The 15,030-nt window shown below is 43.7% G+C and overlaps 1 protein-coding gene across 3 annotated transcripts in view; it reads right to left on the bottom strand.

Annotated features, from left to right (window-relative positions):
* The window catches only part of Stk3 (serine/threonine kinase 3), a 208,914-nt gene extending 194,260 nt beyond the window's left edge, over positions 1-14,654 (bottom strand). For all 3 annotated transcript variants that reach the window (XM_026789790.1, XM_013354119.2, XM_026789789.1), the window contains exon 1: positions 14,419-14,654. Coding sequence is in view for 2 of the 3 variants with exons in the window: in XM_013354119.2 (XP_013209573.2) it covers positions 14,419-14,444 (26 nt within the window). In the remaining variant the exon portion in view is untranslated. The remainder of the gene's footprint in view (positions 1-14,418) is intronic.
* Between the last annotated feature and the right edge of the window lie 376 nt (positions 14,655-15,030).

Raw genomic sequence — 15,030 nt, 5'->3', positions numbered from 1 at the left:
GTGGTCTCTCTCCCTTTAAAAAAGCGGCCACTTCCTTCTCTCGCTCTCTTCACTTCCTGCTCGGCTGGCGGCTAGACTCCTTTCCTGGTCGTACAGAGGGCTGACGGTGATCTGTAAGATTTTTTCCCCTTTAAATAAATACTACCCTGTTAATTATAATTCCAAACTGCTGTGGCATCGTTTGTGACTTACGTCTACACTTCCCTAAGCCCCGGTGACCTTCTTTACTTCTGTGATGTCAATGGAAATGTCCCCATCTTCTTCATCTTACCGACTGTTCTTTTTTTCTAATTTGATAAGAGTTTGTCAATTCTGTCTTTTTAAAGATTCAGCTCTTCGTTGACCTTTTGTATTTAGTTTCTATTTCTATTCCAGTCATTTATACTTTGCTATTTATGATCTATCTCTGTCAGCTAATTTGAATTTGTTCTTGTTTGCCCAATGCTCTGAGCTGAAATCTTAAGATGTTTATTTGACATCTTTCTGTTTATTTTTTTATTTAGGTTACTTGCCCTAGTTGCAGCTTTTGAAGACATAAAGGAGGCTTTCTATTCAGCCAGTTCTAGCTCCCCAGTCTCGGGCACATTGTCCGAATGCATCCCTCAAAGCTGGAGGCTGCAGCTACATGATGCTCGGGCATCGCAGCACAGCACTTCTCAGGGCCTGAGTTTGCTCTCTGCCATGGCTTTAGAATCAAAATATTCTCAACAAGAAACATTCTCTAGGCTATACAGTGATAAATATGACTTGAATCTACAACAGCAAATGTCTTTTCTATGTCAACTACCGGAAGTACATTTTTATTCAACTAATAAAATTCAGGGGTCATTTTTTTCTGCTCCTTTTTGCTTTTCAGAAGCTAAACAATTTATAAATGTTCAGTAAATGTTTATCTCTAGACTCCTATGTACCCAAGTGAAAGCTGTCCTTGTAAGCCCTCGGAGAGTAATGAATACCCCTAAAGACACAGGCAATACCACAACCCCATATTCTAAACATTTTGGGAATTATCTTCAAAGACATACACTTTACAACTTATTTATTTAATTGCCCTGTAGCCCCCAAAAAAGTACTATCACAGCCACCATTTTACAAATACACTAAGACAGAAAAGTACAATAACTGGCCGAGCAGTGTGGAAAAGCTGTGGTTCCCAGAACTAAGTCCTACCTGACTCTGATGCTCAAGCACCATGCTCCATAATGTACTGACCATTAGAAAATGTACTAACTCAGGGAACTAAGTTAATTATTGCCACTACAATGGCCTAAACCACCTAAGAAAACAGATAAAGTAGAAGAAACTTTCAGAAAATAAAAGTGTTGTTAGCTCTGTCTCCTCTCAGACTGGGCTCTTTGCCCCCCCCCAAAAAAATCTATTAAATGATAGTTTCCTGACAAGGAGCTAAAAAAGAAAAGATTTGATTCCTTTCTCTGCTTCCTCCCTAAACTCTGGTTTTGTTTTCTGAGAATGACTTTTACTAACAATCAGCTGGAAAGTGACATCATTCCTTTTTAATATCTTATAAGAAACTTACATGAGGCTAGATATTCCCTGCCATGAAGCATTTTACTGCCGTCAGTTTCTTGATTACTAATTTTCCAAAATCTGTAGGTCCAGAAAATATAGACAAAACAGACCTGAAAATGCACACTGTAAATCCAGCACAGGGGCCGTCCTCATTACACAGCAAGTTCAAGGCCAGCCGTGGCTACAGACATATTGACTCAGAGGGGAGCTTGCTTCTATATGACACTTAACACAGTCACCATGATGTGCCCATGGATCCACAGAGGGAACATAAGCTGTCAAAGGCACTCTTGTCACGTCACACCTTCTCCTCAGTTACTCCCCCAAACCTCAAACACTAACCACTTATACATCACTGAAATAGCACCCAAGATCAACACCCAACAGAACCTTCACGTCATTTCTGATTCAGTGCCGTATACAGGTGTCATGAACAAGCAGTCTGTACAGACAGACATCTCTCTGCTTGACCCCTCAGTGCTATCCAACTACACAGCAATGTCACCCAGGGTCACCTCTGCTGTGGGGACAATCCTCTTGTACAATGCAAAGATTTGTCACTCGGATTGGTTTAATAAAACGCTGATTGGCCAGTAGCCAGGCAGGAAGTATAGGCAGAGCGACCAAACTCAGGATGATGGGAAGGAGGGCAGTCAGGAGGTGCCAGCCACACGCGGAGGGAGCAGGAGATGAACGTGCCTTGCTAACAAAAACACAAAACACTGCCACACAGCAGGGCATAAATAAGGAATGTGGGTTAAAGTGTAAGAGTTAGCTAGTAACAAGCCTGGCCTATCGACCCAGCATTTACGGTTTATATTAAGCCTCCGAGTCAATTATTTGGAAAGTGGCTGCCAGGTATTTAGGAACAGGCAGGTGAGAGAAACATCTGACAACACACTTCTCTATGTTCCATGGCGGTTCCATTCCTTAGAATCTTTTCAATCTCTAGGAAAACATATCAAATTTTGTTCAAAGCAATAAAATATCTTCAGTCTCTATAATCTAAACTGTATAGGTGTTGAAAATGTAAGAACTCTAAAGTCCTCTACATTTCTTTGTACACAGATACACTTTTAATTACAGAAGAAACAGCACGCTAAAACTCTATTCAAACCTTAAGGCCTGAAATCTGACCTTACCAATAATAGTAAGTCTTTTATTTTTCTAGACTCTGCACTTCCAAGTAGTTACCTAAAACATTTAAAGGTGAAACTGAGAGTTCAGATCAGAGTAAACAGAGAACAGTGAAAGTCTACAGTCTCTAGTGTGCCATGAGTTCACACGTACCCAACTTCTGATTCAAAACTTTATAAATACATGTGATTTATACATTATCTGCAGAAAGGAGCTCTGTCTTAATCAATGCTCTATTACTGTAAAGAACACCATAACCACGGGAACTCTTATAAAGGAAGACATTTGGCTAGGACTGGCTTACAGTTTGGAGGTTTAGTCCATTATCATCCTGGCGGGAAGCATGCTGGCAAAAGGAGACAGTGCTGAAGGAGCTGAGAGTTCTACATCTGAATCCTCGGGCAGCAAGGACAGCCACTGGACCGGGCTTGAGCTTTTGAAACCCCAAAGCTCACCTCCAGTGACACACTTCCTCCAGCAAGGCCACACCTACTCCAACAGGCCACAACTTCTAACAGTGTCACTCCCTAATGACCAAGCATTCAAATATATGAGCCTATAAGGGCCATTCCTATTAAAACCACTAGCTCAAAATTGTTAGTACCATCATATTTAACAGAATGTACTGGCGTTTGAAAGACTTACTGGGTTCTCCTACCTACAATTAGTGCCAGGTTAGAGTTTTAATATATCATTTTTCACCAAGAAGAAACCAGAGCTTCTTGGAAAAATGGTAAACTCCAAATCTGGAAGAGGAAATATACCAAATGAGCCTTAAGTGTTTTGTCACAGTTGGCAAGAAAATAATCAAAGCCCCTCAGGGCTGTATTCTCTCCTAAAATGACTGACAAAGAATGGGACAGTCTGAGCTTAAAGATAGGAACTGCAGCAGGTGAAAATCCATCTGCCCTCAACAGCACCTTCCTTGTGAAGGAAGAGACCTGAGTCATTACCTTAAGCCAGGTGTAAGAAGTAACAGGAAAGAAGCAAGCCTCTGTCCTGTATGCTTGCATAAATGACACCACTGGGAGAACCGAACAGAAAGCGAGAGGAAGTGGCTTATAAATACAATCCAATATCAAATGAAATCAAAACAGTCAAGACAGATTTTCACCATTCTGCAACACCAATAAACTAAAAGAAATAAGCACTAACCATTAGCAGCTGCAGTCCAGACAACCTCAGTTCAATGAGAAGACGGACAGAGGACTAAAGGGACAGGGGCTCCTGTTGTAACTACAGGTTATTCTGTGAACGCCAACATAATGGCTACTTTGTGGAGAAGTGCTTCTACCTGGTCATTAGAAATGTGTCTATCTTAGAGCAGCTTACCTGCAATACAGCTGTTCTGTGCAGTGTTTGGTACCACAGTGAAAAGGGTTCTTTACACAGCAGGTCACCATCACATCTGAACATACCTAAAACAAGGTAGCTATGCTTCTATTCTTTAATCTGGTTAAAGCAAGAAGGGAAAAAAACACGAAGCTAGTGCCCATTGTCTCCTCCTTACTTGCTTCCTCTTTGGAGGGAATCCCCTAATATCACACTTCAGATTGATACCAGTAATTTTTCTGGCAGTGTGGAATTCCAAGACAGAGATTATTGCCAACCCTGTGCTTTTACTTCCCCCAACCCTAACTTCCAAGTTGCTCAAACACAAACAAAAGTCAGGATTTATTCTGCCTTCTTCATTCACTACACATTGGCTATCAGTGAATATTTCATTTCTAAATCCAAAATATAAATAAATCTGTCCACTTCTCCTCCTCTCTCCACTGCCTGTTTCTCTGTGTGCACTCTTATTTTATGTTTTATGAGTGTTTTGCTTACATAAATGTATGCCTGGTGCCTACAGAGGCCAGAAGAGGGAGTTAGATCGCACAGAACTGATTTTCAGAGAGTTGTGAGTGCTGTGTAGGTGCTGGGAAACAAACTCAGGTCCCCTGCAAGAGCACTGAGTGTTCTTAACTGCTGAGGCAGCTCTCCAGCCTCTGTTTTTATTATAAACCCTTCATGATCTGCCCAGAGTAAACATAATGGTCTTTTTAAAATGTAAGTTTCTTAAAACCCTCCTTTAAACCCTTTAATGACAGCCCACAACACCCTGGTTTAATCCACATTCCTTCCATCGCTGGCATCACTGCCTCTGCCCGTCTCTGACATCATCCCAACCACTTTCTCCCATTTACAACCCAGCCATAATGGCCTCATTTCAATCCCCCTTCAGGCATTTGCATAGCTTTCCCTCTGCCACCAGCACCAGCACCACCGCTGCCACCACTGCCGCCCTCCAATTGAATTTCTCAATGTCCTGTTGTGTCTACAAATCACCCCATCAGAAAAGCCTTCTTCCACTTCCCTAGGAGAGTTCCAGCTGTGTGTGTGTGTGTGTGTGTGTGTGTGTGTGTGTGTGTGTGTGTGTATGCGCGCGCCTACACATGCGCATACTCACTACTTCCCACTCATCACTCAGAGAGCAATCAATCAATAATTACTGAATGTATGAATAATAAGTATACGTGTGAAGCCAAGTCCAAAAGCTGTAAGCCATGAGTGATCACTAAGAAAACCAGTGTCACAAGAAACGGGAGAAGGAACAACCAACATATTATGTGGCTCAAGAGAGGCAGAATTCAGAAAATTTTCTGTTATCTTCAGTTTGTCTTCCTCAAATAATATAATTACTCAATGAAGTTCAACGAGTACAACTTGCATTCCTTTCTAATTATAGTACGCTCGGTCTGATGATTTCAGAGAACTAAAGTGACCTGTATAATATTCTATGTGTTAAATAGGATATTTAAAACATCCTTGGAACAAACACTTAACAATTTCCCCAATACATATGTGTGTATCCACATTCTGAGTACTGGATATTTTATTCACCTTTATTTACAAAGATGTCACATGAATCCATAGATAAATTCAAAACTCAGCAATGGTAACTGTACAATTAATTATCAGTTATCATCCTGGCAACCCTCATTTTCCTCTTAAGTTAATTTTTAAGACATAATCTTTGATGTACTTTCAAAAACTCAAAGTAATCTGAACTTTAATATCATCGTACATAATAAACATCACTTCAGACATGTCTTGCTATTTCCATTCATTCAACTTGAAACTATAGTGTTATTATAAGAAAACATTTTAAATATAGACTCTTTGTTCTAAAAGCTTTGAGCTTCTTGAAATTAGAATAATCCTAATATACGAGACAAGAAAAACCACAGCAAGGAGGAAGCTTGGAGCCAAAAAGACAATCTAGCAGAGAGCATGCATTTCCTCTCAGGAAGGAAAATGGAAAGAGCCAAGAGGCTTCATCATTACAGATGGTGGAGCCGGGCGGTGGTGGCGCACGCCTTTAATCCCAGCACTTGGGAGGCAGAGGCAGGCGGATCTTTGTGAGTTCGAGACCAGCCTGGTCTACAAGAGCTAGTTCCAGGACAGGCTCCAAAACCACAGAGAAACCCTGTCTCGAAAAACCAAAAAAAAGAAAAGAAAAGAAACTGAGGTCCCAGCATCCTTTGCCTCACAGCAAACGTCACACATCACATAGTCCTTTGTAAACCATCTCACATTTCCCACCCTTAAACTGGGCATACAGAATTAGTCCCCAAACAGTAATTTTATATATTAGTATCCTTGGTCTCCATCAACTTTTCCCTTCCTAAAATCTTAAAAGAATGTTTCCACAGCATCTTAAGTCATCACAGAACCACCAGTCTGGGCGCCCTGGCGATGTCATCACCTCTACCAAGTATGACGGAGATGGTGATGAAGTCAGTCCCTGACCAGCACTAAAATACATACCAACCATGGTTTTTCAAACCATAAATCATAACTTACTAGTGAATCATGAAAATAATTTGGTATAAGAACATATTTTTTAATGAAATGAACAAAAAATAGAAATCAGAAAATAGTAGATTTCATAAAACTTCTACTTGAGATAGAGACACACATGCATAGGAATTGCTATATTTATGTTTCAAAAAATGTATTTTGAAAGTCATTAATGTATGGTCACCTGATGTGACATCTCTAGTACAACAAAGACTTTTTTCAGACTAAGTTTTCTTAAGTCTTCAAATGCTAACCACTCACTTTTCCCCCATCACTCCAAACTAGAGGGATTCAACTTAAGCTTTTTAATTTTAATTCAAGAATATCATAGGTGAGTGCACTGTACTTAAATAATTTCTACCTCCCCATTCCCCAACCCCCTCTCAAATTTACAACCTCTTCTTCTGTAATTATTATTGAATATATATATAATACATAGGTATAATATTAAACACACATAACATGCAAACAACCTAATGAATCCAATTGACTGTTGCCCATCTGTGCTTAGTGCTCATCACTTAGGGTTGGGCAAACAGAGTTTGTCCTGAGGAAAACCCTCGCTCGATGGCTCTGGACAATCTACGACTCTTCATCTAGGGATGGGGCCTTGTGAACTTTTCCTCCACCCATGCTGGCATGTCAGCAGGTATGGTCTCACGCAGACCCTATGCAGGTAACCATACTGATGAGAGTTCATAATGCAGTGTCTTGTTATCGTGTGCAGAAGACACACTCTAGCAGTCCTCTGTCACCTGGTTCTCTCCATCCCCTCTTTCATGGCATTTCCTGAGCCTTAAGTGCAGGAGCTGCAATAGATGCATCCCATTTGAGGCTGAGCATTCCCTACCACCTATCCTCAGCATTGGGACTCACAACTGTGACCAGCTGGGAAGCTCTGTAATAGCCTCCATCTGCTTGCTGCAAAAATGCATCTTCTTCAGTCAAGGACAAGATTGGCACTTAACTCTAAGTATTTAGAAAGAGGTTGGAAATTATAGTAACTTGGGAAAATGATAGTAATAGGTTCTCCTCTAGGGTGTACAGCCTCTCCAGCCATGGGCTCTTAGCTAGGTTTACAGCACTAGACATGATGTCTCCCCCTATTGAGTAGATCCTAAGTCCAATTAGGCAGTTGTTGGTAGCCCCAAGACATAAGTGCCACTATTGCCCTGTTGGGGATAACTTGTCCACAGGTCTTGTTATGGTTCTCAGGCTTCAGAGATATGGAGGACTGCTGATAACTCCTCTACTGTGGCAGCTTGCATAGCACCTTCTATCTGTGAGGGCCAGCCCTCCAGGAGGAGGCTTCCAGGTCAATACCAGTTTGATTTCTCCAAGTCCTGGACCAAAGGGTGTGGTGTCTTCAGCAATTAGGGTCTTGCCTTCAAGTTTTGGCAAAGAAGCAAGAGCAATGGCAATCTCTATATTGTTTGGGAGGAGTCTTAGTTAGGGTTTCTATTGTTGTGAAGAGACGCCATGAACACAGGAAGTTTTATAAGGGAAAACATTTAATTGGAGTGGCTCACTTACAGTTCAAAGGTTCAGGCCATTATCATGGCTGGGAGCATGGCAGCATGCAGGCACACGTGGTGCTGGAGAAGGAGCTGAGAGTACATCTTGTAGGCAACAGGAAGTGGTCTCAGACACTGGGTTGTAATCTTGAGCATAGCCCCCTCAAAGTGACACCCTCCTCCAACAAGGCCACACCTCCTAATAGTGACAATCTCTATGAGCTTATGGAGGGCAATTACACTCAGACTACCACAGGAGGTCTCTTGTACCCCTGAAACAAGTCAAAAGAAGTGATCCCTTGCCTGATACTGGGTTTTTGTTAAGATAGTCTACAGCTCCAGAGGGGAACATTATCCTCCATGTGAGATAACTCCACCTAAACACCCCCCCGTGTATGTGTGTGTGTGTGTGTGTATTATATGTAGATATCCATCAACTAGTGAGTAATGGAAATGTGGTATATATACACAGCTGTAAAGAAAACAACTGACTCACAATTCTTCAGGTCAATGGGCAGAAATGAAGAATATACTGAATGAGGTAGTCCAGGGCAAAAAAGATAAACACCACATTTTCTCTCTTACTTATGGATCTTAGCTCCAAATATTTCGGTTTGAGTGTATAAGTTGGAGTGATCATAGAAGCCAGGAAAGTAGACAAGGGATTAGGGAAGGAGCTCTGGAGAGGGGAGGGGGACACAAGAGCCATGATGGAGGAGGAACGAGGAAAACAGGGTGAGGAGCATAACAGGGGCGAGAGAAGGGAGAGGGGATCCTAACACCAAAGCTTACGGAAATCTGTTACTTTATAAGTGTACTTCAAGATACATATTCCATTTATTAAAGCTTTAGGGAATGAGCATTTAGATTGTTTTTTTTTTTAAAAAAAAAAAAAAAGAGTTGCCAGCAAGCCTGACAACAGGACCTACACGGTGGGAGGAGAGACTTGGCTCCCACGTGTGCAAGTGCATGTGCACGTGTGTAATTCACACACACAAATAAACACATGTGACAGATCACTTCAGAAAAGCTCATTTCAACTATCTTTACTTTTTTTTTTCTGTACAGCCCTGGCTCTCCTGGAACTCACTTTGTAGACCAGGCTAGCCTTGAACTCACAGAGATCCACCTGTCTCTGACTCCCAAGTGCTGGGATTAAAGGTGTGCGCCACCAGCACCCAGCCCCTTTACATTTCTAACAATTACTTCAGTGTTTACCAAGCCTAGGCCTCATTCCTAAAGAAGAGCAGATAAGCTGATCATCACTCAAAGCCACCCAGAGGCACGGTTCGCCTACTGTCCAGTGGACAACTCAAGCCTGCTCCCCTGGGAGTGTTCAATACTTCACCTTGACAATCCTCTTCCAAAAAGAAAAGTCTATTTTGTTCACTTATCTGATTCTGGATGTGAATGTTTCAGGTCTGTGAGTATAGATCAGCACAAGTGTGTGCCAGCATATATGAGACTCTGGAGTCTGAGTCCCCAGTGCCACAAAAGTTAGACTTGAACAGACTAAAATTAAATGGAGTTGGAAGCTTGCCTAACCCCTTCTCCCTAAGTCAGTTGTCTGCTTTACTTTGTAAGAGTTCTCTAAGTTCATCAAAGACAGCTCTAGCTCTTCCCTCGGTCAGTCTGCACAACAGAACACAACAAGAACCAATATATCACAGGACAGACAAGTCCATTCCCTCTCTGCAACCTCTGCACGCTGTCATGACAGTCGTGCAATCAACTTCAGCACTGCTGTTTGTCCACCCATTCCAGCGCCTGGGTGCTCAGACTTCTCAGATTTACACTTCTAACTCCCAGTCTCGGATTCGGCACACAGACACAAGCTAGTTCATGTTCAGGACACACGAATACTTTCTGTGACTCCATATAACAATTTCCAGCTTCAGCCACTAATAGAAATATCTGACTTAAGATTATTTTCATTTTTTAATTATGTAAATATACTCTGAATCCCCAATTCTTTTACTTCAATCAACCTTACTTCTCCCAAACTACCCATTCACAGCATACCATTTCTTTAATGCCTACAGCTGAACTGAGCTCAAAGACGTCTGCTACCCTGAACGTGCACGTCAAGAGCCTACTCACTCCCCTTCCCACTGTTCCCGCTGCTCCACACTGACTTTCCCCTGCTACTCCCTTGACAGCTAATTTTAAATTTACATAACTGCCAATCCTAAGTATGGCAAGAACAAGATCCATTTGGTAAATCATGTCTCCCTGGCAAGGATATCTATCCTCACTTTGACAAGAATTATACTAAACTACATATACTTCCAACAACCAGAGTTCTCACGTTCTAAAGTCCAGTATAACAAAACTTAAAACTCTGTGTGTCTAGAAACCATTGTGGTACCTGGAATAAACGACAGCAATGGCTACATATGTTGTCTATGTTTCACACAGCCTTGCTAAGAACACCGAGTCCGAGAATTTGAAGATGAGAGGTGCCACATGGGACAGCCTGGGAATCCTGAGCTGTGACTCTAAAACCTGGCTGCACGCTAGACTCTCCAGCTCCCAGAGAAGAATGACAGCAAAAGAACATGGTCATGCATTCTATAAAGGCGTGTATAAAAATGTCAAATGCCCACCTCAGGCAGCATCCTCTGGGTGTGGCAAGGAGATGCAACTGAGAGACACACAACAGAGGGCTTCACACATTCAGAATATCTCATTTCTTAAGCTGGGTGCCGTGCTGATACACAAATATTTTGTAAATTGGCTCTCATTAAGTTTTAAGATGCATAAAATTTTGTAATAAAGAAAAAGAATAAAAGGAGACAGCACATGATAAAATCCTGAGAGGCATCTCGGGGTAGAAAGAAGGACCCAGAGAAGACGCTTTATAAAGCAGGCCTTGACAGAACATTAAGACAGAAGACAAGAAAATGATAATGGCAATAACAACAACAATCTTTTCCTTTTTTTTTTTTCTTTCTGAGACTGTCTTACCCAATAGTCCAAGGTGGCAAGGTACTCACTATGTACAGGCTGGCCCCAAATCTACAGTGATCTGCCCTTCTCAGCCTGTGTGCTAAGATTACAGGCATGCGACACCACAACCAGCTAACACAAACTTCTCTAAAGGAACAACATGGACCAACGTTAAACTGGGAGCACCCATGGCTTACAGCCTGAATAAAGAACACCAGGAAAGCTTTATGAGGACAGGTTCACCTTGTCGCATAGTAACAGGGGGACTTAGACTACATGGCAGAACCCAGCCCCATGCCCGACACTCTATCTCTAACGGAGGAGGAAAAGCAAAGGAAGCTACACACAGGACAAACTGAAGCAAACTGTGTTCTATGGAGTGTTGGTTCTACAAGACAGCAAGGAGGTAAGGGTCTGGAATGCAGGTCCCATGCCCTGCCACTATCCCAGATACGGCTCTTTGGCTGTTAATATGTCTCAACTATTAAACAATTTTTGAAAAGTACAACACACACTTGGCCAGTTCAGAGGTACCGCTGCAATCCCTGTGTGCCGTGACACTCTGAAACACAGCAGTCATCTTATCAATGAGAAGTGGAGAGAAAAAAATTAATACACAAACTTTTAAATCATAAAGGGCTAGTCCCACATAAAATAACCAAAATGCCAACTGAGCAGCAGCAACTGGTCATGTGGGCTTGGGCAGGGGAAACAAACACAGCACCATGAGAACACATTTGAATGCTCGGGTAGCAGGCGCTACTCCAGACAGAAAGGATGCACGGCACCCTCACCAAGATGGAGAAAAGGTGAGCAGAGGGTCCAGAGGCTGCAGAAAAGATGACCACTACGTTACAGGATTATAAAAGGTACCACTCTACGTAATAATGGACTACACCCATCAGACTAAGGATTTTGGCACTCTTACTTAACCAAGTTACTTAATCTCTCTGAGCTTCATTTATGAGTAAACACAAGCTAACAATGACATAGTACTAAATATACTATGAAACACTTTACTAAGTGCTTTTGACAAGCGAGCCCGTTTAATTCCCATGATAGATTTTTACTGGTGATGACATTTGAATTTGGAACTAGTGTAAGTGGTAGGATTAGGATTACTATTTCTCAAACTGACTAACTAAAGGAGGGGGATGTACCGATCACATTACATAATACTGATGTTTCAGTCAATGACAGACCATAAGGTCGAGGGTGCATAAACCTTCTCCATTGCTTTGTACAAGTACACAGACACATGCACAGCCTAGTGAGTCTCAGAAGAAAAAAAGCCCCAGTCACAATGTTTAAATTTCCTGGCAAACAATACCACTTCAAAAATGGCAGCTCTACTCTATTATTAGACTGTGATGATCAAAAGAGCAGCACAGAAATTCCCCGTCAGTGACCCCCAGGCTTCTACCAGGCAAATCTGTTGTATCTTCACCTATATGTCTATATGTTTTCTGTAACCCGGTCTGCTCCATAGAGTTGGTGTGAGCATAAAGATCGTGAATCTGCAAATGCTATGAAAAACACTGAGATATTAAGATACAAAAGATTAGCATCCCATATCCTTTGCAAAATAACTCAGTAGTAGGTAAGGGCACTTGCCACCAAACCAGACGACCTGAGTTCAAGCCCCAGGATTCACATTGGTGAAAGGAGAGAGGCAACTCCTCCAAATTGTTCTGACTTACACATAAGACATGGGCTTACATGCACAAGAGAGTACACACACGAGTGCTACACACACACATGCACACACGCATGCAAGCACATGCACACACGCACTGGTGGGAAGCGAAGACACTAAACAAACAAAACATAATTTAAAAAAAAAAAAAAAAACTTGCTTTCCTGGGCAAGAACTATCTATCCTTCTAGTTCCGGCTACTCCTGTGTAAAAGGCGGGAATTCTTCAACCCATCCAAACTAGCAACACAGGAGGGGAGGGGAAAAAAAGAGAGCTAAAAGAATTGTATTCCTAGATTAAAATGATGAGTCTCTGAAAAAAAAATGTAAAGCTAGAAATAAGTCTGTTTTATTGGCAACCACCGCTTTCTAAAGTATAAACCACCATGGAACTTATCACACCAAGCACAACTTCTGATGGGTCGGAATTCACCGATGTCAAGTGTATGTATTCTCTTACAGCTATACTGAAACTGACAATTTACAACAGAGCCAATCAATAAAGAGGTTCTACTTCGATTCAGTCATTCAAGTCGGCCTATGCTATGGTTTCAGACACACACACACACATCCCTTACTGCCCTTCAAAACAGAAAGAAAAAACTAAGTTTCACGTTTTCTTCTATGTTACTGGTGGGGAGGGGAGTACCTGGTGAATCCTAGGCGACAGGCACCAATAACATGTTATAAAGAATCCATCAACCGACTTGCTTCCAGGGCTCAGACGGATAGCCTGTCCCTTCTGGGAACCTGTCCACAGCCTCCCTTTTTCTTGCGCGTGAACAGATGGTTTCCAGGCCCCAAGGCTCACGTATCTAATCACACGATTCAGACTTGTTCTCAAAGTCCCCACCTTTTGAATTGTTCCATGCTCATGAGTCTGACACTTCGCATCTAAAGATCTCTGGCTATCAGAGCACAAGAAGTTTACTCTTCACCACACGGCTCTCTAGAGAGAGCTGTGCAAATTAAAAATGGAAGAGTGAGGTTCGATGTTTTATCCAGCATCAAGCAATTAACTGATTCATTCTTGGGGCAGAGCTCGTTATGAACTTTTATCAATGGGCACTTCCTGAGCTTCCTAAGATCGCTGAAATCATTAGTTCAAACATCCAACATGTCCAAGATTAAACATAAACAATACATAGCATACCAGAGTGCCACTATTTTTACATGCAAAACTGTATGAGGGAGGGGTTCTGACTTAACATTCCTCCAGTCTTGTGTCCATAAATTCTTTAGAACTTGAGAGGGAGAGAAGCACCTGTCATTGCGGCAATATTCATAGTGTGTTGCATTCTGCGTGACTATTAATATATTTAATTCCTTAAACTGTAAATAAGCAATCCGTCTTCTGAAGGTGAAGGGTTTATTATATTATGAAGAACTTGACCAAAAATAAAAAATTAAAAAGAGAACGAAAGAAAAGCGTGCACTGATGTCCTCGCCCTAAGTCTCCAGGTTCTGTGAATGTGCCACTCTAACCCTCCTAAGCCCCACGAGCGGCGGGGAGGCCAGCGCTGGCCACTCGACTTGCGGCGCGCCAGGCCCCGTCAGCTGTGGGCAGCGGAGACTCGGTGTCCCCTCGGGGCCCCGGGCCTCGCGGAAGGACGCGCACGGCTGGGCCGAGGGCGCCTGGGCCAGGCTCCGCTCGGCGCCCGGCAGGCGGGGACAGGGTCGCAGCAGGCCTGGCCTAGCCGCCCCCGCCCCGCGGCTTCCGTCCTCATCCCGCTCCCGCCGTCGTTACCTCTTGGGCGCCGGCGGCTGCTCCATGGCGGCCGGTGGCAGAGAGAGGGGTCGATTGGACCGTGAGGGAGGTGGGGAGGAAAGGAGCCTGGGAGCAACCGGCCGAACACGGGGGAGCACACCGGGAAACTCCCGGGAACTCGGACCAACTTTCCCGTAACTCCGCGGCGGATCTCCCTCCCGCTCCAGAACGCGGTTCCTCCCGGCCGCCCCGCCCCTCCGCCGCGGCCTGCGCTTGGAGCTTGGGAAGAGCGGAGCCAGTGGAGGATGGGCGGGGCCGAGCGCGGCAGAGCGGGGCATGGGCGGGGCCGAAAGCGGCCGAGAGGGAGTGGGCGGGGCCTAGTGAGGCCCGGAGAAGGTGGGCGGGGCCAAACGCGGCCGAAAGCGAGTGAGCCGGGCCGAACGCGGCCGAGCGGGGGCGTGGGCAGGGCCGAAAGCGGCCGAAAGCAAGTGAGCAGGGCCGAACGCGGCCGAGCGGGGCTTGGGCGGGGCCGAAAGCGGCCGAGAGGGAGTGAGCGGAGCCGAACGCGGTCCGGAGGGTTGGGCGGGGTCTAACGCGGCGGGGAGGGGTGGGCGGTGTCCTCCGAGGTTGGCAGCCTGGAGGAGGTCGCAG

This window comes from Microtus ochrogaster, unplaced genomic scaffold (genome assembly GCF_000317375.1).
Source record: "Microtus ochrogaster isolate Prairie Vole_2 unplaced genomic scaffold, MicOch1.0 UNK29, whole genome shotgun sequence".
NCBI classification, from domain to species: domain Eukaryota; kingdom Metazoa; phylum Chordata; class Mammalia; order Rodentia; family Cricetidae; genus Microtus; species Microtus ochrogaster.
The sequence above is the reverse complement of the archived record's forward strand: the minus strand, read 5'-3'. Positions and strand labels throughout refer to the sequence as shown.